The sequence below is a fragment of the Eubalaena glacialis genome, chromosome 14, assembly GCF_028564815.1.
Source record: "Eubalaena glacialis isolate mEubGla1 chromosome 14, mEubGla1.1.hap2.+ XY, whole genome shotgun sequence".
NCBI classification, from domain to species: Eukaryota; Metazoa; Chordata; class Mammalia; order Artiodactyla; family Balaenidae; genus Eubalaena; species Eubalaena glacialis.
In genome coordinates this window covers 62,622,573-62,647,552 of record NC_083729.1, presented here as the reverse complement: position 1 = coordinate 62,647,552, position 24,980 = coordinate 62,622,573, and the positions used below count along the sequence as shown (strand labels likewise).

General features: G+C 43.3%; 1 protein-coding gene across 2 annotated transcripts in view; it reads left to right on the top strand.

Moving 5' to 3' along the window:
• EXOC6B (exocyst complex component 6B) overlaps positions 1 to 22,605 on the top strand; it is a 732,384-nt gene extending 709,779 nt beyond the window's left edge. For both annotated transcript variants that reach the window (XM_061168666.1, XM_061168665.1), the window contains 2 exons: positions 14,874 to 14,986; positions 19,241 to 22,605. In XM_061168666.1, coding sequence (XP_061024649.1) covers positions 14,874 to 14,986; positions 19,241 to 19,367 — 240 coding nt within the window. In that variant the 3' untranslated portion in view covers positions 19,368 to 22,605. The remainder of the gene's footprint in view (positions 1 to 14,873; positions 14,987 to 19,240) is intronic.
• Positions 22,606 to 24,980: the final 2,375 nt, after the last annotated feature.

Sequence of the window (24,980 nt, the reverse complement as noted above, 5' to 3'; positions counted from 1 at the left end):
AACTAAATTATGAAAGGATAGCATAATCACACTGAAAGGAGTGAGGAAGAAAAGAACTAACCTAAGTAATTTAAAGACCAGTATTCTGACTGACATAAAGAATCCTAAAGATGCTACCAGAAACCTACTAGAGCTAATCGATGAATTTGGTAAAGTAGCAGGATACAAAATTAATGCACTGAAATCTCTTGCATTCCTATAAAATAATGATGAAAAATCTGAAAGAGAAATTAAGAAAACACTCCCATTTACCATTGCAACAAAAAGAATAAAATACCTAGAAATAAACCTCCCTAGGGAGACAAAAGACCTGTATGCAGAAAACTATGAGACATTGATAAAAGAAATTAAAGATGATGAGATTGGTTCAAGATGGCGGAGTAGAAGGACGTGTGCTCACTCCCTCTTGCGAGAGCACCAGAATCACAACTAACTGCTGAACAATCATTGACAGGAAGACACTGTAACTCAGCAAAAAAGATACCCCACATCCAAAGACAAAGGAGAAGCCACAATGAGACGGTAGGAGGGGCGCAATCACAATAAAATCAAATCCCATAACTGCTGGGTGGGTGACTCACAAACTGGAGAACACTTATACCACAGAAATCCACCCACTGGAATGAAGGTTCTGAGCCCCATGTCAGGCTTCCCAACCTGGGGGTCCAGCAACGGGAGGAGGAATTCCTAGAGAATCAGACTTTGAAGGCTAGCGGGATTTGCTTGCAGGACTTGGACAGGACTGGGGGAAACAGAGACTCCACTCTTAGAGGGCACACACAAAGTAGTGTGCACATCAGAACCCAGGGGAAGGAGCAGTGACCCCATAGGAGACTGAACCAGACCTACCTGCTAGTGTTAGAGCGTCTTCTGCAGAGGCGGGGGATGGCTGTGGCTCACCGTGAGGACAAGGACACTGGCAGCAGAAGTTCTGGGAAGTACTCCTTGGTGTGAGCCCTCCCAGAGTCTGCCAATAGCCGCACCAAAGAGCCAGGTAGGCTCCAGTGTTGGGTTGCCTCAGGCCAAACAACCAACAGGGAGAGAACCCAGCCCCACCCATCAGCAGACAAGCAGATTAAAGTATTACTGAGCTCCGCCCACCAGAGCAACACCCAGCTCTACCCACCACCAGTCCCTCCCATCAGGAGACTTGCACAAGCCTCCTACATAGCCTCATCCACCAGAGGCAGACAGCAGAAGCAAGAAGAACTACAATCCTGCAGCCTGTGGAACAAAAACCACATTCACAGAAAGATAGAGAAGATGAAAAGGCAGAGGGCTATGTACCAGATGAAGGAACAAGATAAAACCCCAGAAAAACAACTAAATGAAGTGGAGATAGGCAACCTTCCAGAAAAAGAATTCAGAATAATGATAGTGAAGATGATCCAGGACCTCGGAAAAAGAATGGAGGTAAAGATCGAGAAGATGCAAGAAATCTTTAACAAAGACCTAGAACAATTAAAGAACAAAAACACCTAGAAGAATTAAAGGACAAACTGAGATGAACAATACGATAACTGAAATGAAAAATACACTAGAAGGAATCAATAGCAGAATAACTGAGGCAGAAGAACGGATAAGTGACCTGGAAGACAGAATGGTGGAATTCACTGCCACGGAACAGAATAAAGAAAAAAGAATGAAAAGAAATGAAGACAGCCTAAGAAACCTCTGGGACAACATTAAATGCAACAACATTCGCATTATAGGGGTCCCAGAAGGAGAAGAGAGAGAGAAAAGACCCGAGAAAATATTTGAAGAGATTATAGTTGAAAATTTCCCTAACATAGGAAGGGAAATAGCCACCCAAGTCCAGGAACTGCAGAGAGTCCCAGGCAGGATAAACCCAAGGAGAAACACACTGAGACACATAGTAATCAAATTGGCAAAAATTAAAGACAGAGAAAAATTATTTAAAGCAACAAGGGAAAAATGGCAAATAACATACAAGGGAACTCCTATAAGGTTAACAGCTGATTTCTCAGCAGAAATGCTACAAGCCAGAAGGGAGTGGCATGATGTATTTAAAATGATGAAAGGGAAGAACCTACAACTAAGATTACTCTACCCGGCAAGGATCTCATTCAGATTCGACAGAAATCAAAAGCTTTACAGACAATCAAAAGCTAAGAGAATTCAGCACCACCAAACCAGGTCTACGACAAATGCTAAAAGAAGTACTCTAAGTGGGAAACACAAGAGGAGAAAAGGACCTACAAAAACAAACCCATAACAATTAAGAAAATGGTAATAGGAACATACATATGGTTAATTACCTTAAACGTGAATGGATTAAATACTCCAACCAAAAGACACAGGCTCCCTGAATGGATACACAAACAAGACCCATATATATGCTGTCTACAAGAGACCCACTTCAGACCTAGGGACACATACAGACTGAAAGTGAGGTGATGGAAAAAGATATTCCATGCAAATGGAAATCAAAAGAAAGCTGGAGTAGCAATACTCATACCAGATAAAATACACTTTAAAATAAAGAATGTTACAAGAGGCAAGGAAGGACACTACAAAATGATCAAGGGATCAATCCAAGAAGAAGATATAACAATTATAAATATATATGCACCCAACACAGGAGCACCTCAGTACATAAGGCAACTGCTAACAGCTATAAAAGAGGAAATTGACAGTAACACAGTAATAGTGGGGGACTTTAACACCTCACTTACACCAATGGGCAGATCATCCAAAATGAAAATAAGGAAACACAAGCTTTAAATGACACATTAAACAAGATGGACTTAATTGCTATTTACAGGACATTCCATCCAAAAACAGCAGATTACACTTTCTTCTCAAGTGCACACAGAACATTCTCCAAGATAGATCACATCTTGTGTCACAAATCAATCCTCAGTAAATTTAAGAAAATTGAAATCATATCAAGCATCTTTTCTGACCACAACGCTATGAGATTAGAAATCAATTACAGGGGAAAAAATGTAAAAAACACAAACACATGGAGGCTAAACAATACGGTACTAAATAACCAAGAGATCACTGAAGAAATCAAAGAGGAAATCAAGAAATACCTAGAGACAAATGACAACAAAAACACGATGATCCAAAACTTATGGGATGCAGCAAAAGCAGTTCTAAGAGGGAAGTTTATAGCAATACAAGCCTACCTGAAGAAACAAGAAAAATCTCAAATAAACAATCTAACCTTACACCTAAAGGAACTAGAGAAAGAAGAACAAACAAAACCCAAAGTTAGTAGAAGGAAACAAATAATAAAGATCAGAGCAGAAATAAATGAAATAGAAACAAAGAAAACAATGGCAAAGATCAGTAAAACTAAAAGCTGGTTCTTTGAGAAGATAAACTAAATTGATAAACCATTAGCCAGACTCATCAAGAAAAAGAGGGAGAGGACTCAAATCAATAAAATTAGAAATGAAAAAGGAGAAGTTACAACAGACACTGCAGAAATACAGAGCATCCTAAGAGACTACTACAAGCAACTCTATGCCAATAAAATGGACAACCTGGAAGAAATGGACAAATTCTTAGAAAGGTATAACCTTCCAAGACTGAACCAGGAAGAAATAGAAAATATGAACAGACCAATCACAAGTAATGAAATTGAAACTGTGATTAAAAATCTTCCAACAAACAAAAGTCCAGGACCAGATGGCTTCACAGGTGAATTCTATCAAACATTTAGAGAAGAGCTAACACCCATCCTTCTCAAACTCTTCCAAAAAATTGCAGAGGAAGGAACTCTCCCAAACTCATTCTATGAGGCCACCATCACCCTGGTACCAAAACAAGACAAAGGTACTACAGAAAAAGAAAACTACAGACCAATATCACTGATGAATAGAGATGGAAAAATCCTCAACAAAATACTAGCCAACAGAATCCAACAACACATTAAAAGGATCATACACCATGATCAAGTGGGATTTATCCCGGGGATGCAAGGATTCTTCAATATATGCAAATCAATCAATGTGATATACACCATATTAACAAACTGAAGAATAAAAACCATATGATCATCTCAATAGATGAAGAAAAAGCTTTTGAAAAAATTCAACACTGATTTATGAAAACACTCTCCAGAAAGTGGGCATAGAGGGAACCTACCTCAACATAATAGAGGCCATATACGACAAACCCACAACCAACATCATTCTCAATGGTGAAAAACTGAAAGCATTTCCTCTAAAATCAGGAACGAGACAAGGATGTCCACTCTCACCACTATTATTCAACATAGATTTGGAAGTCCTAGCCACGGCATTCAGAGAAGAAAAAGAAATAAAGGAATACAAATTGGAAAAGAAGAAGTAAAACTGTCACTGTTTGCAGATGACAGCTCTATACTATACATAGGGAATCCTAAAGATGCCACCAGAAAACTACTAGAGCTAATCAATGAATTTGGTAAAGAAGCAGTATACAAAATTAATGCACAGAAATCTCTTGCATTCCTATACACTAATGATGAAAAACCTGAAAGAGAAATTAAGGAAACACTCCAATTTACCACTGCAACAGAAAGAATAAAATACCTAGGAATAAACCTACCTAAGGAGACAAAAGACCTGTATGCAGAAAACTATAAGGCACTGATGAAAGAAATTAAAGATGATACAAACAGATGGAGAGATATACCATGTTCTTGGATTGGAAGAATCAGTATTGTGAAAATGACTATACTACCCAAAGCAATCTACAGATTCAATGCAATCCCTATCTAATTACCAATGGCATTTTTTACAGAACTAGAACAAAAAATCTTAAAATTTGTATGGGGACACAAAAGACCCCAAATAGCCAAAGCAGTCTTGAGGGAAAAAAACAGAGCTGGAGGAATCAGGCTCCCTGACTTCAGACTATACTACAAAGCTACAGTAATCAAGACAGTATGGTACTGGCACAAAAACAGAAATATAGATCAATGAAACAGGATAGAAAGCCCAGAGATAATCCCATGCACCTATGGTCAACTCATCTATGACAAAGTAGGCAAGGATATACAATGGAGAAAAGGCAGTCTCTTCAATAAGTGGTGCTGAGAAAACTGGACAGCTACATGTAAAAGAATGAAATTAGAACACTCCCTAACACCATACACGAAAATAAACTCAAAATGTATTAGACACCTAAATGGAAGACTGGGCACTATAATACTCTTAGTGGAAAACATAGGAAGAACTCTCTTTGATATAAATCACAGCAAGATCTTTTTTGATCCACCTCCTAGAGTAATGGAAATAAAAACAAAAATAAACAAATGGGACCTAATGAAACTTAAAAGCTTTTGCAAAGCAAAGGAAACCACAAACAAGAGGAAAAGACAAACCTTAGAATGGGAGAAAATATTTGCGAACGAATCAGCGGACAAAGGATTAATCTCCAAAATATATAAACAGCTCATGCAGCTCAATATCAAAAAAACAAACAACCCAATCAGAAAATGGGCAGAAGACCTAAATAGACATTTTTTCCAAAGAAGATATACAGATGGCCAAGAAGCACATGAAAAGCTGCTCAACATCACTGATCATTAGAGAAATGCAACTCAAAACTACAGTGAGGTATCACCTCACACTGGTCAGAATGGGCATCATCAGAAAATCTACAAACAACAAATGCTGGAGAGGGTGTGGAGAAAAGGGAACCCTCTTGCACTGTTGGTGGGAATGTAAATTGATACTGCCACTATGGAGAACAGTATGGAGGTTCCTCAAAGAACTAAAAATAGAACTGCTATACAACCCAGCAATCCCACTACTGGGCATATACCCTATGAAAAAACCATAATTCAAAAACAGTCATGTACCACAATGCAGCTCTATTTCCAATAGCCAGGACATGGAAGCAACCTAAGTGTCCATCAACAGATGAATGGATAAAGAAGATGTGACACATATATACAATGGAATATTACTCAGCCATAAAAAGAAACAAAATTGAATTATTTGTAGTGAGGTGGATGGACCTAGAGACTGGCATACAGAGTGAAGTAAGTCAGAAAGAGAAGAACAAATACTGTATGCTAACACATATATATGGAATCTTAAAGAAAACAATTGTTCTGAAGAACCTGGGGGCAGGACAGGAATATAGACCCAGACATAGAGAGTGGAATTGAGGACACGGAGAGGGGGAAGGGTAAGCTGGGATGAAGTGAGAGAGTGGCATGGACATATATACACTACCAAATGTAAAATAGATAGCTAGTGGGAAGCAGCCGCATAGCACAGGGAGATCAGCTCGGTGCTTTGTGTCCACCTAGAGGGGTGGGATAGGGACGGTGGGAGGGAAATGCCAGAGGGAGGAGATATGGGGATATATGTATATGTATAGCTGATTCACTCTGTTATGCAGCAGGAACTAACACACCATTGTAAACCAAGTATACTCCAATAAAGATATAAATAAATAAATAAATAAAATTAAAAAAATAAAACCAGTATTCTGACTAGAAATTGTAAGGCTAAAGACAAAAAACAACTGTATGAAAATACTATCCTCTAGTTAGTAAACTTGTTTTTCTCACATGGGTGTGGATTAGCAATTCTGAAACTACTTTATACTGCACTAGGATTGAACCAATAAGTAAAATATAATGAGAGCCAGGTTTCTGATTGTCAGAGAAAGAAGTGATAAATAAGGAAAGAGGGAAGGAGAGAATGAATCCTCTGGTGTTTGACTGGAATCATAGACATCAAATATGAACTCATGATTTTAAAATATATTCACAAAAGATATAGATGTGTTAATAAACATACATATATTTCCTAGCTCTGTCCACTGAGAGGGCCTAGAGGCAATAACACCTCAATAGAAATGAGCATGCTTCAGTGCTTTGTGACCACCTAGAGGGGTGGGATAGGGAGGGTGGGAGGGAGATGCAAGAGGGAAGAGATATGGGAACATATGTATATGTATAACTGATTCACTTTGTTATAAAGCAGAAACTAACACACCATTGTAAGGCAATTATACTCCAATAAAAATGTTTAAAAAAAAAAGAAAAAGAAAAAGAAATGAGCATGCTAAGTGCTCAGATCTTGGTTTCTAAAAACCATTCCCCAAAACAAGGAACTAGAGCTCCTTGGAGAAGTAACTGGTTCCAAAGCAAGGGCAGGGAAAGTGCAAGATGAGCTTGGAACATTTTATAGTGCCAGCAAGTAAGGAATTGTTCAAGAAAGGATAGGGACAGGTGGAAAATACACAGGAGAGCCAGTCTGAAGGCGTCCTTAATGGCCAAAGCCAGAATAATTTGAAAAACAACGTGAATAATGATTGTATTAGATTATAACCCATGAAATAAAATAAATATCTGTGAGGTCATACTGATATAAATAATTGGACAAACAAATAAATGGAGGAAAAGGGACAGCACTTTTCCTCACAGGAGAATTCCATTTAATGCCTACATATATTAAAATTATTAATATTATCAATATTAATAATAAATATTGTTGTAGGCAGGATCCACCAATGGATGTTAAAGTTAGTGGACAAAAGTTTGAGGAGAAACAGGATATTTGCATAGTATTAAAGTATATCTCCCATAAGAAATGTATTAATTATTTACAAAGGTAAAAGTAATAACTTTGCAGTAGAGAAACTCACCACCTTAACCAAGTGATCAATAATGAGATATGTGGGCATCATATATACCTGATATGATGCACTGAGCACGGGGCAGTATCACTCCTTTTCTATAGTATTTTTGCAAAAAAAAAAAAAAATGCATAACCTCAATCCAGAGTTTCTTTTTTTTTTTTTTTTTATAAATTTATTTATTTATTTATTTTTTATTTTTGGCTGTGTTGGGTCTTTGTTTCTGTGCGAGGGCTTTCTCCAGTTGCGGAGAGCGGGGGCCACTCCTCATCGCAGTGCGCGGGCCCCTCACTGTTGCGGCCTCTCCCGTTGCGGAGCACAGGCTCCAGACGCGCAGGCTCAGTAGTTGTGGCTCACGGGCCCAGCCGCTCCGCGGCATGTGGGATCCTCCCGGACCGGGGCACGAACCCGTGTCCCCTGCATTGGCAGGCGGGCTCCCAACCACTGCGCCACCAGGGAAGCCGCAATCCAGAGTTTCTTAACCTCGACACTATTGCCATTTGGGGTTGGTAATCCTTTGTCGTGGGGCTGTCTTGAGAACTGTAGGATGTTTAGCAGCATTCCTGGCTTCTACTGACTCAATGCCAGCAGCATCACCACCACTACCATCACCCAGCCTTGTTACAACCCAGAATGTCTCAGACATTGTCAGATGTCCCATGGGAGGCAAGATCTCCCCTAGTTGAGAACTACTGCCTCAATCTAACCATAAACAAATATTGGGCAGACCCAAATTAAGGGACATTCTGCAAAATAAATGACTGGGGACTTCCGCAGTGGTCCAGTGGTTAAGACTCCGCACTTCCACTGCAGGGAACACAGGTTTGATCCCTGGTTGGAGAACTAAGATCCCGCATGCTGCGTGGCACAGCCAAAGAAAAAAAAAAAATTTAAATGACTGAAAGTAAAGTGTAAGTATCAAGGTCTTGAAAGATAAGAATGAGGAACTATAGCCCATTGGAAGAGTCTCAGGAGGCATGATGATTAAATGAAATGTGGGATACTGGATTGGATCAGAAAAAAGACATTAGTAGAAAATCTGGTGAAAATGGAATGAAATCATAGTTTAGTTAATAGTATTGTACCAATGTTGATTTCTTGGTTCTGATCATTGTAATATAATATGTGGACATTAGAGAAGCTGGGTGAAGGGTATAGAGGAACTGTCTAAACTATTTTTGCAACTTGTATGTAAGTCTAAAATTATTTCAAAATAAAAATTTTTTAAAAAACAAAATCTGCCACTGATGTTAATAAAATGCAGGCAAATTTCCATATTTGACTCTATGACAGAGATATAATTGTAACGTATTTGTTATTGCTGAGATGATTGTCATCACCTTTAAGACATTGTCTGATAATCAAAGTAAACTTAAACCCAATGCACGTGTGTGTGTGTTTTGAACCACAATTTATATTTGCTCTTTAAATTTTGTTATAAGTGGAAAAACTTGCAAAATGTTTGGTTGATAGTTCAAAAAGAAGAAGAATATGTCACTTAATAGCATTTAACTTATTTGCCTTGGATTACAGTTATTTATGTTTTTCTTTTACAATATTCTATGTGAGGGAGAACCACATATTTTAATATCACTTGAAAGGCCAACCCCTGTCCTTGCATATATTAGATGCTTTTAAAAACATTTGCTGAATTCAGTGGGTTTATATCTTCATTAAGAACATCCAATATAAGCAAATATGTTTTATTATTCATGTTTCAAATCCTATGAGTAAATAGAAGAGGTCACTTCACTTGATCTTTTTAAATTTAAGAAGGTTATAATTTTTATGCAACTCTTAAGAAATATAAATAGAATGAACATAGTGCAGGCCCACAGTGTGGTTCTGTAAATTCAATCAGAAGTCATCACATGGAGAATCAAGAATTTTAACACTGTCCTGACACAGAAGTAAGAGCTTATCAAAAGCCAACTACATGGAAACCCACTAACTAATGAGGATACGTGGTGATGAGAAAAATGAACTGTCCTTGTGGTTGTGTTCGCAAGTTGCTCCAGCTCATACAGGCTCACCAGGCCTTACCAGCCAAACCAGACCCTTGGCTATGGACTCTCCTGACCAGACCAGGACACAGGGCCCATGTGTACACTGATCTTCTCTTATAATGAGACTAATGTTATAGGTGCTTCCTTGTGCACATACACCACTTAACACTATTCCAGGCACACTGTCATCACTTAACTCTTGACTGAAGTCACAAACTAATCCCAAGACATAGTGTGGATGGAATACTGGAGGTACAGAAGGCCATATGAAGTGGTACTTGAGATACAGGTTTAGACAGTACCCAGATGCACCATTAAACACTAAATCATGTTACAGTCTTTGTGATGACAAAGGGAACGTCTCATTGTGGTGCTAGTATGTGAGTTATCTTCTATTTCTGACAAGTATGAATGGTTTCCCATTTGTGAAAATGATGTAAAGTATCGTTTAAAAAATTTTTATGACCAAAATATGAATCAATACAAACAAAAACGTTAAGTTAATAATAACACATGTGGCATGAGGATGTGGTAAAAACTGCAAAAGTGATACTCAATAAAGTTTGAGGAATAGTGATCTTAAGTTCAGTCTCCCACCTTTGAGGCTCCTCTTTTTTCTTCTTCTCCATCCACCACCTACTTATAAACATCAAGAAGTAAGATGCCTTAAAATGCATATATAGTATGCTACTTTCTGTGAAAGAAAGAGGAGGGAATAAGAAAGCATACGTGTATCTGCTTATCTTTACAAATAGAAACAGGAAGGACAAATCCAAAAACAATGGAGTTGGGTACCTATAAGGCATGGTAGGAATTGGGGTGAAAGGGATACAACAAGGGAAAGAGTGACACTTTTCTGAGTTAACATTTTTGTATTGTTTTGACTTTTGGAAGCATGTTAATGTCCTACATATGTAAAAAATTAAGTTAAGAAGGATGGGAGGGAGGAGCCTAAAACTAAAAGCAAATGGAAACAAATGAACCCAGTTGTATTTAGATGAATACCATAACCAAACTGAAGGGAAAATTAAAAAAGGACTAATCCAAGTGGCTTATTAGCATAGGCTTTGATTATACACAATCAGGTTGGGAGAGGAAATTGCAAACAAATCTCAAACTCTTTTTAGCAGGCTTTTTTTTTTTTTGTAGTGGTATATACAAACAATTCTGAACTGATTTTAGATATATTATAGGATTGAGCAAATTAGTGAATGAGATGATTCGTTGAGAGCCAGGATTCTCACTGTGGAAGAAAGCACATGCATATATGGAATAGAGGAAGGCAAAAAAGAACTCTGTGAGAATGATTAGAATTGGAGGTATTGGTGTAAACTCATGATTTCTAAAATGTGTGTGCATACATGCTTATATAAGTACACATGTATGTATGTATGTATATGTGTGCGTGTGTATATGTGGATTACATGCATATATTTCCTAGCTCTGTCCGCTGAGAGGGCTTAACTCCCCATAGATTGTCCCCAAGTAGCAATGAGCACACCTAGCACCCAAATCTTGATCTCTAATAACTTTCCCACTAAAAGAAACCAGGGCTGTTCAGAGAAATGGCTGATTTCAGAGCTGGGCATGGTAGATACAAGATGAACCTGCAACACCTTGTTATGCCAGAAAGTAAGGAAGTCCTGAAAAAAAAAAATCATGGGGGCATGTCACAAGGGCACAGGCTCTAGCTTGACAGATCTCCCACTTGCCAAACCTGGGACAATTAGAACATCAAAGTAATTAGGTATAGTAATGAATATAAACCATTGAAAAAATGGAAACCCATGAATCCATACCAATAATAAAATAGATAAATTAATGGGGGAGAAGGAGAGAGCACTTGCTTATGGTAGAATGCTGAGTGACAACTGATAAACGTGGAGGGAAGGATTGAATTGGAATGTCATCAGTGTGAGACCATCATAGTAAAGACCAAATCGAAGAAGAATCCTCAATAGTTGCTAAATCTAAGGGGAAATTTTAACCAGGAGCAGTATATTCACATGGTCTTAAATTGTCTCCTCAATTGCTTCCTAGTTGCAAAAGAAAACGTAATACCTAGACGGTGGAGAAATCAGACAACGTCTTGACTGGGTGATCCAAATTAATATCACCAATGAGAGACAAATGAACACTGTATATTGTATACCTCCAGATGTGATGCCCCGAGGAGGACATAACATCACATGTAATATTCTGGCCAGAAATGCATGTCTTATATCTTATTATAAGCATTAGAAAAACCAAAACTAAGGTGGGAAAAAGGAGGCAGGGAACTTTTGAAGAGTTGACATCCTTCAAACATGTCAATATCGTATAAGAAAGAAACAGACTGTGGAAATAGTCCAGATTAAAGTAGGCTCAGTAGATAACTAAATGTAATACCTAATCCTAAATAAACAAAAAGGCTATGCAGGATATTATTGGGTCAATTTATAAAATTAAGGTATAGACAGTACCAATATTAAATTTATTAAAGTTAAAAACCATACCGTGATTATGAGAATAGCCCTAATTCTTAGGAACACTGAAATATTGGGTGATAAAGGGCCATGATATATGTAATTTACTCTCAAGAGACTCCAAAAAGAAATACTGTGTGTGCAAAGAAAGAAAGAGAGAGAGAACACAAATGATGGAGCGTATGGGGTAAAATGTTGACAATGCATGGATCTGGGAGGAGGGTATATGGTGCTCCTTATACTACGTCTATTCTTAGAACTTTCTGATAAATTGAAAATTATTTCCAAATGAAAAATTTTTTAAATAAAAAAGAATGTGATCGTTAGTGATGACTGAATGTTCTGCATCCTTGAGAGAGACTTTATCGAGATTTAACAAGGCCATTGCATGCAGAGAGCTAGGCTGAGAGGGCCTGGTTCACCTTTGAAAATCATAGTCTGGAGACCAAAGTGCTGTATTGATAAACAGGCCTGCCGGTTTTCTTGTTCTCTTATTCTAACACTGTTTCTAAGGAATCCAGTAGAACTGCACCCCAAGGCAGTTAACTTAGTTAAGTCCCACCCAGACTCTAGTATGTGTCCGTCTGTCTCAGAGGAGGCCATCAGACCTAGGTACAGGCCACTGAAAAGAACTGTAGAAAGCAGCACAGACCCAGAGTGTAAGCTACAGGCTTATACTGGTTGAGCTTAATAGAGTTTGTGTAGCTTCCATGCCCGGAGTGGGATAAATTAGGTAGCTTGTCATCCCAGAGCTTAGTCTCAGTACTGGCATTGAGAGACTATGGCAAGAATTTAAAAATAGAAAACCTTAGAGCTAAGTTATGAACTGCCCTCCACACCCCACTAGTGATTTACCCAGGTTTCATTAGCCCAAAAGACATGGTGTTCTTTGCAGTAAATCAGAAAATACTGATACCATTAATTCCATCACTGAAATTAGGAATTCGAGAGTAGAGAAGGTAGTTTTATTAAATGCATATATATGTCCACATCTGAAAAGTAATACCTGAAATAGCTTTAAGAAATCATGTTTTCATGTTTTTCCAATTAAACTTATTTGTTTTTCTTTCACCCTTCTTTTGTTAGCTCCCTAGCATGCAAACAGTAAAAGGATTTTTAAATTTTCTGAGAAAAAATTTTAATTAAGAAAGTGCTATCTTTTTCATATTTTTTTCCTTGGGATTTGGGGGAAAGTGTAATCATATTTGTAGAAGACCTTTAGAACAAGGGACATGCCAAGTGTCTGTCATGCTTCCTAGGAGGAACTGTCTTGATGGGTCTTTGGACACTATGGGATAGAAATACTAAGATTAGAATAGGAAGTCAAGGAAATATTTCTTCTAAAGGAGAGCTCTGCAAGGCCTGGGGACAGCAAAAGGAAGTGGTAGAAGCCCTTTTACTTGCCAACTAAAATAGGCATGACCTAAAAGAGACCTGAGAGGGCCTTTTGGGGCTGTGCTGACCCAGGCCAACCAACGTGTCTGTCTCTCTCCCCGCCTCCTCTCATCTTTAGCATCCCTTTCTTGGCTGAGGGTGTAGGGGCTTTTCTCTGTTTTAGCAAAATTTGGGGGACTTCAGCCAATTCCCATCCTGTCTGAGGAAGTTCCTAACAGCCATTCTAAGAGAGTGGATAGAAGAGGAAGCTTGGCCAAGTAGGGCAAGGCCCACACTGCCCATTTGCCCAGCTGGGCAGTGAAGACAGACAAGGGAAGAAGGTGTGCCTAAGAGCCCAGGCTCCGGCATTGGATTGACTCTAAGCCTCTCTTTGTTCTGCACAGAGTGATAGCCATCTACAATCTTCATCAACTGTTATCTCTTGGAAAGGGAGAGGTAGAGAAATGTCTTGAGTCCAAAAGCACTTATATGTATCTCATTGCTAGAAAGCCAGCTTGAAGGCCCTTCTTCTATGTAATGATGTGAGTCTGGGACGGTGACCCCTCTAGAAGTTTATAGAGGGAAGCTAACACCTCCCCTTTCATCACCCCTACCTTTGAAAGGCACTGATTCCATTTTTCTTTTTTAGCTTTATTCAGTTACAATTTTTAAATATTTATTAGAGTGATGCCTGAGACTAAAGCTGGCTGGGAAAGAAAGCCTTTGACAAAATGTATTTAGTTAACAGATTTCCATCTGTTCAGCCAGTGTCCACATAGGTGTAGTATGTTGCCTCATGTAAATATTACATGGCCCATTTATGCCTTGGTTCAGTGTTTCTGTGTTGTCTGTGTGTCTGGTTTGTTTCTGGCATGTGCACGTGTCTATATCAACGGAGTAACTTGGGCAAAGTCAACGCAGCAAGTCATGAAACTAGTACTTGAACCCAGAGCTTCCAACCTGAAAGCTCATATAGTTGCATATGTGGCACTGGACACATCCACCTTTATTTGTTCACTGTTGAATTCTGAGCTCCTAGAATGGTGCTTGGCACATGGAAGGCATTTCACAAGTATTTATTAAGCGAATAAGTGATCATTATGATAGTCTTGTGTTTTGATTCAGTCCAATGTTAGTTTCATTACAGGCCTGCCTCTGAGAGCTGTCTGCTAACGGCATGTACTCTTAGCAACATTACACTGCTTATGGAAGAGATGACTCTGCCTTATAGTGATTACTCGTTTATTTCCTTAATTGCAATACAGTCTATAGCCATTCTTTCTCTTACTATATTTTTAATTTTATTTTTCAAGTCTACTATAGATGGTAGTGAAGGATGCTAGGGGTTTCTGCGATCCTGATTTGTCTTATCTGTCTGATGAATAACTGGGGTGGGGGTTTGGATATTTTACAGCTTTTAGATCTCTTCCTCCAGTGGGATTGGTCAACCTACCTTGCTGACTATGGTCAGCCCACCTGCAAGTACCTCCGGGTAAACCCTGTGACAGCTCTGACCCTGCTTGAGAAGTGAGTACCCATCCAGTGGTCTGTGTTGGGGGGTGGGGAAATGGGGATGGCGGGTTGGTATAGAGGATAATTTTCTCTTTGCCAATACCTTGAAAAGACCGCAAAGAGGCCCCATTCTTAAAGTCGCCATAGGTGCTCTCAGCGGTCTCCATCATTGGATTTGGCAGGCCAGTCTTCCTCTTGTAGCCTCTTAATTCCTGAGCCTTGACAAGCTAGGGCAAGTATGGGTCAGTTGGGCTCTGACATTACCTCAGAGCTTACCTAGAGATGACAAGAGGAGAAAGGAAGATGCCTTAGTTTGGGGCTCAGTTCAGCCTGGTGAACAGAGTGAGCCTGGCCCCAGCCATCTGGGGTATGATGATGGATGGAGAACAGCCCCACAGAACAGATGGCTTCTGGTTCCTAGCAGAGAAACTTCTGAAATTACTGAAACCTTCACCTGCCCCTCCAAGCCCCGCCCCTGCCAGATTGAGCTTTACTGTGCTGACTGTCCCAAGAAAGCTGTGTTGGAGGTGCCTAATTCTTGCCTTAGGCAGTCACTGGCCCGCAAAAGTCCTGCTACAGGGCTGTAGCATCTCTGACGGAGAGATGATTCCACTGAGATTGAGTTAGCCAGCCCTGGAACATCTCACTAACCAATACGTCACCCAGATGCTGGAATCTGCTATTCATTGTAGCCTGGCTCTGGCTTTAGCTTACCTAGTTGAGAGCTGGCAGACCAGAGACTAAGACCCCATGTAAAAGGGAAGCTTTTTCTTGTCATTGAACTAGATAACCGCTGGCTTCTTAGAAGCTTCCTAGGAGAGTGCCTTGCATCTCGACAGTGTAGCAAGTCTGCGTATATAGCCAGCCAAGCAGGTCTCAAATCCTAGCAAGGCAAGGATCAGAGTCCAGGAGGCCAGAGTGGAGCCTTAGACAGAAGCAGAGGCTGAGGTGTACCTTCCACTGTGCAACATAACAGGGGAGAGAAGGGGAGGAGGCAGAGGTGTGTGTTTGGAGCCAAGAAACTAAGAGCCCAGAGCTGACTTTCTCCAGATCAAGACAGAGACTGATGTTTCCATTTTGACTTTGTTTCCCATGGTTCTCTCTCCCAATGACCTTCTTCCCTAGGATATCTAGAGAGTAAGTATATTATTCACTTGGGCCTTTTCCATCGCTTTGAGGCAAGTCCTTCTGGTCTCCTCATTGACACTAATGACTACACTAATATCCCTACCCTGTGAGTTGTCCCCACCCTGACATACTAATCTACTAAACCAGTCTGATGCCAACTGGCTGGCCGCCTCCTCTCTCCTTGGTCCTTAGAGTGACCCTTGGCTTACCAATTCCTTTGGGGCTGGGAGTGGTAACAGGGATTTTCCCCCATCGGTGCCAGGTGAAGGGTTGTTCCCACCCAGCTTCCTGGCACACTCAGTACTCTTGCTGGCCCAGGGCCTAGCCCGGACTAGCCCTGGCAATTCAGCCCTGACACAAGGGAGCTCCTCAGCAGTCTCCCCTCCCTCCCAGTGGTGAGGCCCATGGCTTTAAGATCTCCCATCGAAGACTCTTTATTAGAGGCAAGGCCTCATCCCAGAGTTCTCAGTACCCAGCTGAAATGGCTTTTGAGTTGGTGCTTAGATGTCATCGAAGACTCTTTATTAGAAGCAAGGCTTCATCCCAGAGTTCTCAGTACCCAGCTGAAATGGCTTTTGAGTTGGTGCTTAGATGTCATATTCATTATGTGTCTAAATGGGCTCTAGGATTCCTTTGGCCAGTTGCCTCTCAACCGTTCTTTACTCCTCTGTTCCTGAGAATCTCTAGATCCAAGAAGTACTGTCTCATCTACTTCCTATGGATCAACAACAGGCTAAAATAATCAGCCTCTCGGTAGCATTCTGGAGGCCTAGCCAGTAATAAAGCCATGTGCTTAGCCCGAGCGATCAGCGGGGTTTAAAAGCTCCCTTCCAAACACAACAGGGCCAAAGGCCACCCAGATCACTAAAATCTGTATTTCCCAGCCTCATAGGAATCAATCCCTTTACCTGACCCATTCCTGCTTTCCCCTTGACACTCTCTCCTTTGCAACCTGACACGTCTTAGCAGGGTGAGACATGGAAAGGCCCAAAGACCTGATGAGGACAATTCAGGAAAGAGAAGGGGCCCCCGTTCATTGAGAGGCGGCCGTAGCCAAAGTAGATCCAGATCCTAGGCTTACAGAATGCAGTGGGGCATGGGGAGGGCTCTCCTTTGGTTTTAGAGCATTCCAGGGTACAAACCAGCATGCCACCATCAGCCCTCAGGGCACTTGAGTTTCTCTTTCAAGTAATCCCAACTCCAGGTCTTAATGGCTAAAACATCCTGGCCTCTGGGGCCTAGAGACCACCCTCTTTTTCCCTTTCTCCTACCTTATTTCTGGAACTTCCCTATGGGAGCTGAAAGCCAGCTCTGGCTGCCTGTCTCTGGGCTGCTTTGAGGAGTCATGAAACTAATGATCACATAGGATGTTAAATTAAATGTCCTATAAAGGTAGGAAGTGTTTTTATTCGCTTATTATTTCTTTTTGTTTTGCTTTGTGTTGGTTTTCTTTAGATTTATAGTATATCCAGAAAAGGTAAAGGAGCTGTTCTCTGGGGTAAATAACCCTAAATCAAGCCAGTTCCACAAACATAATTGTGCAGTTAATGTTTAAGGGACCAAATACAATAATCATCATAGCCTTGGGGACCTTTGCACTTTCTTTACAACCTAAACCTCTAAACCTCTGTCATCTCTCCTTCTTCCGCCCGTCCAAGCACAGGCCTCCACATGTGGGTGGTTGTACCTTATACACAGTGTCTAAGCATGCTTGATGAGTAACTCCAGGCTGAAGGCCCTAAAGCTTAGGTCAGAGAGAGAAGTCTCAATTCATTTGTGGCTGTCACTGTCAGCCAGAGCCATAAAGCAATGGTGCTCATTAGAACCTCCCTACCATATGGATATAAATGTCCTTATGGGCTCTCTGGCCTTTTGACCCACTGGCCTCTAGTCTGTCCCTCTGCACAGGGCCACCCCACAGGAAAAAAAAAATGGGGCAGGATTGGCCAAAGGCCCTGGGAAGTCTGCCTGAGAGCAGTTTACTCCCAAGTGCCAGGTTCCTTCCGTCCCCTCTCCTAGCCTATCTCCGTGCAGGCCAGGGGACTGTGAAGTCAGAGAGCTGGCCAAGTTCCCGGGGGATGGTGGAGAGGAGCCGCCTAGCCCAAGGAGAAATGAGTCTGGGCAGTGTCCTTAATTCTCTACCATTAGAACTATCCGTGGGCTGGAGGTCCAGTGTGCAGAGGCTGGGGACAGAGTTAACCATCACCAACAGATGTCAGGGGCTGTGGGCCCTTTTTGGGGAATAACAGATTTCTGGGATCTATCACAGTGGCTTAGTCGGGCTTGGGGGCTGCTCTGGCAACCTCAGCCTGGCCTTGACTTTCTCCATCCATGCTTCCCAGTTAGGTCTCTCCATCTGGTGGAATTGGTGGCCAGAACTGCCCATGGTTTGTGCTCTAGGAATATGCCATCTCTGGAGTTTTAGCATGAGCCAGTTAGAAAGTTTTCCAAAGGTCAGGATCTGAAGACATAGCAGCCGTTGAGAACTTAGGGGCTTCTCTTGCCTAAAGCCCCGGTTGGCTCAGCCTTTTGGCACCTGCTTTCCTCAGCACCATGCCCTCTTACCATCTCACTGCCCCTGGGCCCCTACCCCGAGGCAAAGGAAAAGAGATCAGTCAAGCCCTTGGTTTTGTTAGCGGTAGGATAGACTAACCAGATAGAGTAGGGTTTGGAAATGCACAGTGGCTTTCAGTTACTCATGTTCTTTTGGAATTGCTAGTTAAGAGCATCGTTCTGCTTTACCTTTCAAATACCAGCTGTAAGGTCCCAGCAGGATTTAGTAGGTTTATGAGGTGATGAGAAGACCTTAGACATTCTCTGAGGTCCTGTTGACCATCAGGGCTGCAGCAGGTGCCAGATACCTACAACAGAGGCATACCTGGGCGTAGAAGGGAAGGAAGTAGGTAGGGTGGGTATGGATGAGGAGGTGATTGGCCATGGCTGGCTCTTGACCGTTCTCCAAAGGTGACTGAAGTGGGGAGGGCTTTGGGTGCCAGGAGGGCAGCTTCGTGAACAGTAGGTGAGTGTGCGCCTGACAATGGAAGTGTTCTGGACTCTCTCAACTCCGGGTGCTGGTTAAGGCACACTAGCCACCATTGCCGCCTCAAACACTTTGCTCTCTTTCTTCCCTTCTCTGTTTAGGATGAAGGACACTAGCCGCAAGAACAACATGTTTGCACAGTTTCGGAAAAATGAGCGAGACAAGCAGAAATTGATTGACACTGTGGCCAAGCAACTCCGGGGACTCATCAGCAGCCACCACTCATGAAGGCGGGCCTCGGGCCCACAGAGGCTGCTGGCTGCAGCCCCAGAGTCCGGGCCCCAGCGCTGGCTGGCCCTGCATTTGTGCATTCTTCTTCAAGGAGAGCAAATGTATTTTTTTAATAACCTATGTACAGTATTCGCATAACCTTTCCCTATAGTAAAAGAGGCACAAGGGTAAGCAAGTCCACGAGCTGTTGCTAGGCTGGGCTTCAGGGGAAGTCGTACTACACTGTCTGTATTTTCCTAGAGATGGCGGTGTCATCAGTCCAGTATGATAAACCACCTTTCATCCGTGGCTCTAGAGCTTAGATCTGGGGCTCAGAAACTACACAAACAAAATGGGTACTTGGCACTGGGAGGTAAGGTGAGTAGGCAGAAGGATAATAAAGTACATCCTGTTCACTCCTAGGTGCCCCATTCACCGTGTAGGTGAGGCCGATTCTTCCTGATGCAAGGAAAGGGCCTGGAAAACATTACTACTTAGTCTATCAAAGACCAGCACACAGTTCTGGAGGTTCATCTCTTCAGTCCACTGACTTTCACTGACCGGTGAACAAGCGTGCTGTGTGGCAAGATGACGGCTTCGCTCCAGTCCCCTCAAGGATGGCATTTTTTAGCCTAGATCTGACCCAATGCTTATACTTCTAAGTTTTCTGGGGCATGGTAGAGCTGAGTGTGCAGCGGGAAGAACTGGACCTCATGACTAACTATAGGTTGCCCCACACCAGGAGGAGATCTTGAAAGCCAGTGCAAATGGAATCAGAGCCCCAGCCCTTCCGCATTCCTCTCATTGCCTTCTTTCAGGGTCAGGGTACTTGGTTCAGGGCATAGGTCAACAGTTATTCCATAGACAGAGAGTCTCAGACTTGGCCTCTTCCAACAGTGTCATTGGGATAGTCAGATTCCAGAAGCCTGAAAATGGCCCTTACTTTACCCTTAGGTAAAACCTTGGAATCATTCCTTTGTGTTTTAAAGCCAACTTTCTGGCCACCATCTTTAAAGGAAATGTCATCAGCTCTGTACTGTGGGGACAGCTCTAGCTGGACTGGTTGCCTTTAGTGATGGAACCACTGTCACCATGAAGCAGAGCGGGTCAGCCATGGCTAGTGGTTTGTTACCCATGGCACAGCTGTCCCTTACTAAGTCATGTCCTGGGTAAGAAGCTCTTCTTGCTCAAGCCCAAAGCTTCCATCCCCTTTTGAGGTCCCCATAGCTATCTTGTGGCTTCATCTGAGCAAGATTGCCTACAGTCCTATCCCTCAAGCTCTGGAGTTTGCAAAGGAGCCTGGACCAGCTAGCTTGGAGGCTGTGTCCTCTGTCCCAAATGGGCTCCCGAGACTTAATGCAAGGGCTTCACTATGAGGTCAGTCAGAGGAATCTGCCCTTTAAGACACTTCAGGAAGATGCTACTAAGGCTACTGGCAAGAGTATAATTGTGCATCACCAAACAACGACAAATAAGCCACACAGTCATTTCCAGCTTGGGTTAGTGGAAGGAAAGACTCATCAGACAGAATTCTTCACTCCCTTTGTCAGCTGCTGAGTTGCTTCTAGGGAAGGCAGTGCTTCCTTTTTCACTCCCCCGCCCCCAAATATTGTATCACAACTTAAAAACCATGGGGAAGAAAATATGCACACCGACACGCAGGCTTCCTCAAAGCTGGAGACCAGGCCGCGTGTGGGCTCTGCAGAAGGCTTCTGAGGCTCATCCTAGGGGCTGGGCAGCTTGCCCGGGGTCTCAGAATGAGGCTCAGACATGAGTGCTGCCACCCAGAACTTCCATAGCCAAGGAAAGGCAGGGGTCCATGGGAATGAGACCCCAAATGCCATCTCTCAGGCTCTGGACTTTATTAGAAAAGAACGAGAAATGACCACACTAATCCCATTGCTTCAGAAGGGCCCCAAACACCCTCCTTCACTACATGCCAGTTTACAGCAAGATCTCTTCCACTTTGAGTGCTGAGACTTTTTGAAGTGGAATGGAGAGAACCTTAAGCATATCACAATATTTTTCAACTGCTATCATTGCTGGCCTGGTCGCAAACCTGTACCCTGGAGAAACAGTGCTATTGAAGAGAAAGTGAACAGCGTGGAGGAACGGGGGTTACTCTGCCCCTGGCACACAGAGGTCCCTCTACAGAAAACGCTTATTCAAGCCCAAGACTCATAGGGTGGATCCTTTGCTAGATCCCTTCTTCCCTCTCGGTCTGCCTCAGCCTTCCCTAACGAAACCAACATGCAGCTACTGAGTTGTCTGTGGCGACACACTCTTGGTGAGCAGGGAAAGGTAAAAAAACAGGGACCAGCAATGTCCAAGCTGTTTGAACTGGTGAAGTAGGAGTTTTCAGTTTTGTCTATAGGCCTCTAGCTGCGCCCGCCCTTGCGAGGACTTGTGCGGAGCATGGGTGTCCATGCCCCTCAGACTCCTGACATCTGGGCTCAAATGCCCAGAGATGTAGACGTGCCCTGGAGGCCTCAGTAAGAGGCGAGAACATGGGTGCCTGGAGGTCTTTCCGTCTTCTAGCTGGCTGAGTTCTTGGGAAAACCAGGTCCATATTCCTGAAGGGACAGTCAGATTTGGGACCCTAGTGGGTTTCAGTAGTAATTTAGGCAGCTGGTATAGTTTTAACATATCTCATAGCAAAATCTCTTTGAGTAGACTGTAAATGAAGCTGTTGGGGGTGGGGAAGAACAGGACCTGGAAATTGGAAACAACAGAGTCCCCACTGGTAAAGGGAATATACAGGCTTACAGGGAGCAGTCCCCAGTATTTTCATTGTCTCCCAGGCCTCCAAGTCAGCCTGCACACTTGACAAGTGCTTGCTCAGCAAATCCCAGACCCAGGGCCCTTTATCCCCAAGATTGGCGTTGCCCATTGCTTTCCCCATGAGGCCTCCAAGTACACTCCCTGGGGCCTGCTGCAGAAATCCCCCTCACCGTAGCCTCACTTCTCCCAAGACTCTGCACCTGGCTGCTTCCATTGCCTCTTTTTCTTTTTTTCTCCTTTTGCCTGAGTTTGCAGTTACTTTTCACTAATGTGTTGGAAGTGGCCTTTTTATTTTGCACATTTATGGGGGAAATTTAGGAAAGTCCATTTTTAACTCTAAAGGGAACTTTTTTCTTTAAAACCAGTAAAGCTACTGATACAGATGGGCCTCATGGTTAGTAGAAAACCTCTTATGTGGAAAGAGCATGTTTATTCCTCCTGTACGTTTTCCTCTTTTAACCGCTATTAAATAAGAGAGCCTATGTACCTGTTCAGAAGCCACGGTGTTGTCTCATGGTTTTTTGTTCTCCCGCCCCTTTTGCACACTGCAGCCATGGTTGGTGATCTGGATGATGGCCATTGCACCCCTTGAGCCGGACCGACGACTAGAGCAGGCAGAAGCCTAGTGGGGAGGGGAAAGCCTGCCTGCCAGACAAGGCAAGGAGTCGAATTGTGGCCTTGGAAACATTCCAAACTACTGGGCTATAGGCTTTCCTGTCTATACAGTTTAGACTGGCATCGTCATCATCATCAAGAGGAATAACCCTCGACGTGCCTGGTTTGTGGGGAGTACCGGGCTAGGCAACTGGGGGCTCAGTGTGTTTTAAACACCAGCCCTGCCGTGGAAAGGCTCCTGGTTAAGATGGAGCCAGGAGGGATTATCTAGAGGAAGGAGCGAAATGAGGCCGCCTTAGAGCTCGGTGGCGGAGAGGGACGGGCATCACAGTCTGGTGTAGGAACGGGTCTGGTCAGGGAAGACAGCACAGGGAAATCAGGATGTTAATTAGCTGGGCCTTGAAGGAATTAAATTCAATATGGTGCCGACCACATTAGAGTGAAAAGTTGGCACAAGTCTGGTGTGTACTGGGAGGAGAGTGGGGACCTGGTAGGCATATCTGAAACCATGGTGAGTAAGGCCTGAAACGTCTGTGTAACAGCACCCAGCCTTCTTGGCCCCGAGGCTGGCATGGAAGCCATGGGAATAGGCTGGAGAGAGTTTCTTCAGTTAACAAGTCTGACTACTGCAACTGGGCTTTGGTGCCTGAGAGAGCTGGGCTTCAGTTCCTGCTGTGCCACTTACTAGCTGGATGACCCTGAACAATTAACTCCCTAAATCTCATAATCCTCAGTGAAAGCAGAACCTAGTGCCTAATTTACAGGCTTGCTGTGAAGTGTAAATGACCTATGCATGGTCGATATGCCTAGCCAGTTCCTAGCCACAGCACATGAACTCTTTCAGGCCTTTCCCTCCCTCCCCTCAAATTCCACAACATGCTGTGGCTGAACATTAGACAGAAGTGTCCAGAGCTTCTCTGCCTCCTGGCTTCCACTCTCCAAGCCCATCACAGGCTTAATGGTACTGAGGCCACTCGAGCACCTGTGTAGACACAGAGGAACAAGCCCTTCACATCAGACAGCCAGTTGCCTGGCTCAGAGTAGAGCCAGTCCTTCCGGTAGAATCTGCCCCTCAATTCCACCTGGAACCTTCTCTGCCAAAATGTATTCCTCCTTTTAGAATTCAGGAGTTCTTGATCAGAAGTCCATGAACACTTGGAGTGTGTGTGTGTGTGTGTGTGTGTGTGTGTGAATACATGTACAGGCGCGCAGGCTTGCATCCACTCATTTTTCTGGCTAGAAGGTACATGGCTTTCATCAATGTCTAAGGAAGATTCAGGACTGAAATCCTGAATAATAACCAAATCCCTTTGGAAGTATAGATCTCCCTGTGAGGAAAAGCCAGACGCTCTGAGCAGTTACCCCCTCTCCCTGCCTCGTAGAGTTCTGGCAGGAGATTTTTCAAGACCTGCAGCCCTGCCGCCCCCCACCCTTTCCGGGAGCCCTCACATGATCCCCAGGTCACACCTAAAGACCAGTACAACCACCGTTCCTAAGCTTGATCTCCCCAAACCAGTTCAAGGTACTGAGGGAGGCACGAGGACCCTCTACTTCTAAGAATACACAGACTTCCGCCTGGTTGAGGGGATCGCAGACCAGAGGGTCCAGTATAGAGGCTTGGGCTGTCAAAGCCAAACTGAACCCAACTCACCCCCGAATGTTTCCCACAGCTTCTGAGTCAGCACTGACGAGTACAATGTCTTGCCCAAGGCCTTGTCCAGAGAGGGCTCTGCGGGGAACCAAACCAAACCAGGGACAGATGTGAAGCCGTCACCAGCTTGCCCCTTGTCTCATCTGCTCACCAGGCAGATGAGGATGGGGAATGGCTAGTGGGAGATAAGGGGAGGGAGGAGAAAAAGTGCCAGACCCTTTCCCCGGAGGCCTCAGCTTTGAATTTAATGGACAATATTTGCTGGGAATGAGAGAGACTCCAGGCCCAAGAGACCAGAAGACAAAGGCTCTTGAGGAAGTGCAGGGAGGAGGAGGGGAGCGGTGGGGGCCAGGCATTGTGCGGGGGGCACCACCCCTCTATCTGCTTCCATCGCTGCTGGGGTTAGGGTTACCCTGCATTTGGGGCCCCAGCTGCTCTGTGGGGTCTGTGACATCAGCTGTTGTGATGTTAATGCAGGGGCCTCACACAGGGTTACCCCTTCACCAGCCAGCCCACATCGGTCCTGGATTCCAGCTCCTATTCCCTCAGGGAGGGGGCAGTCTGTGGGCCCAGAACCGAGCCCA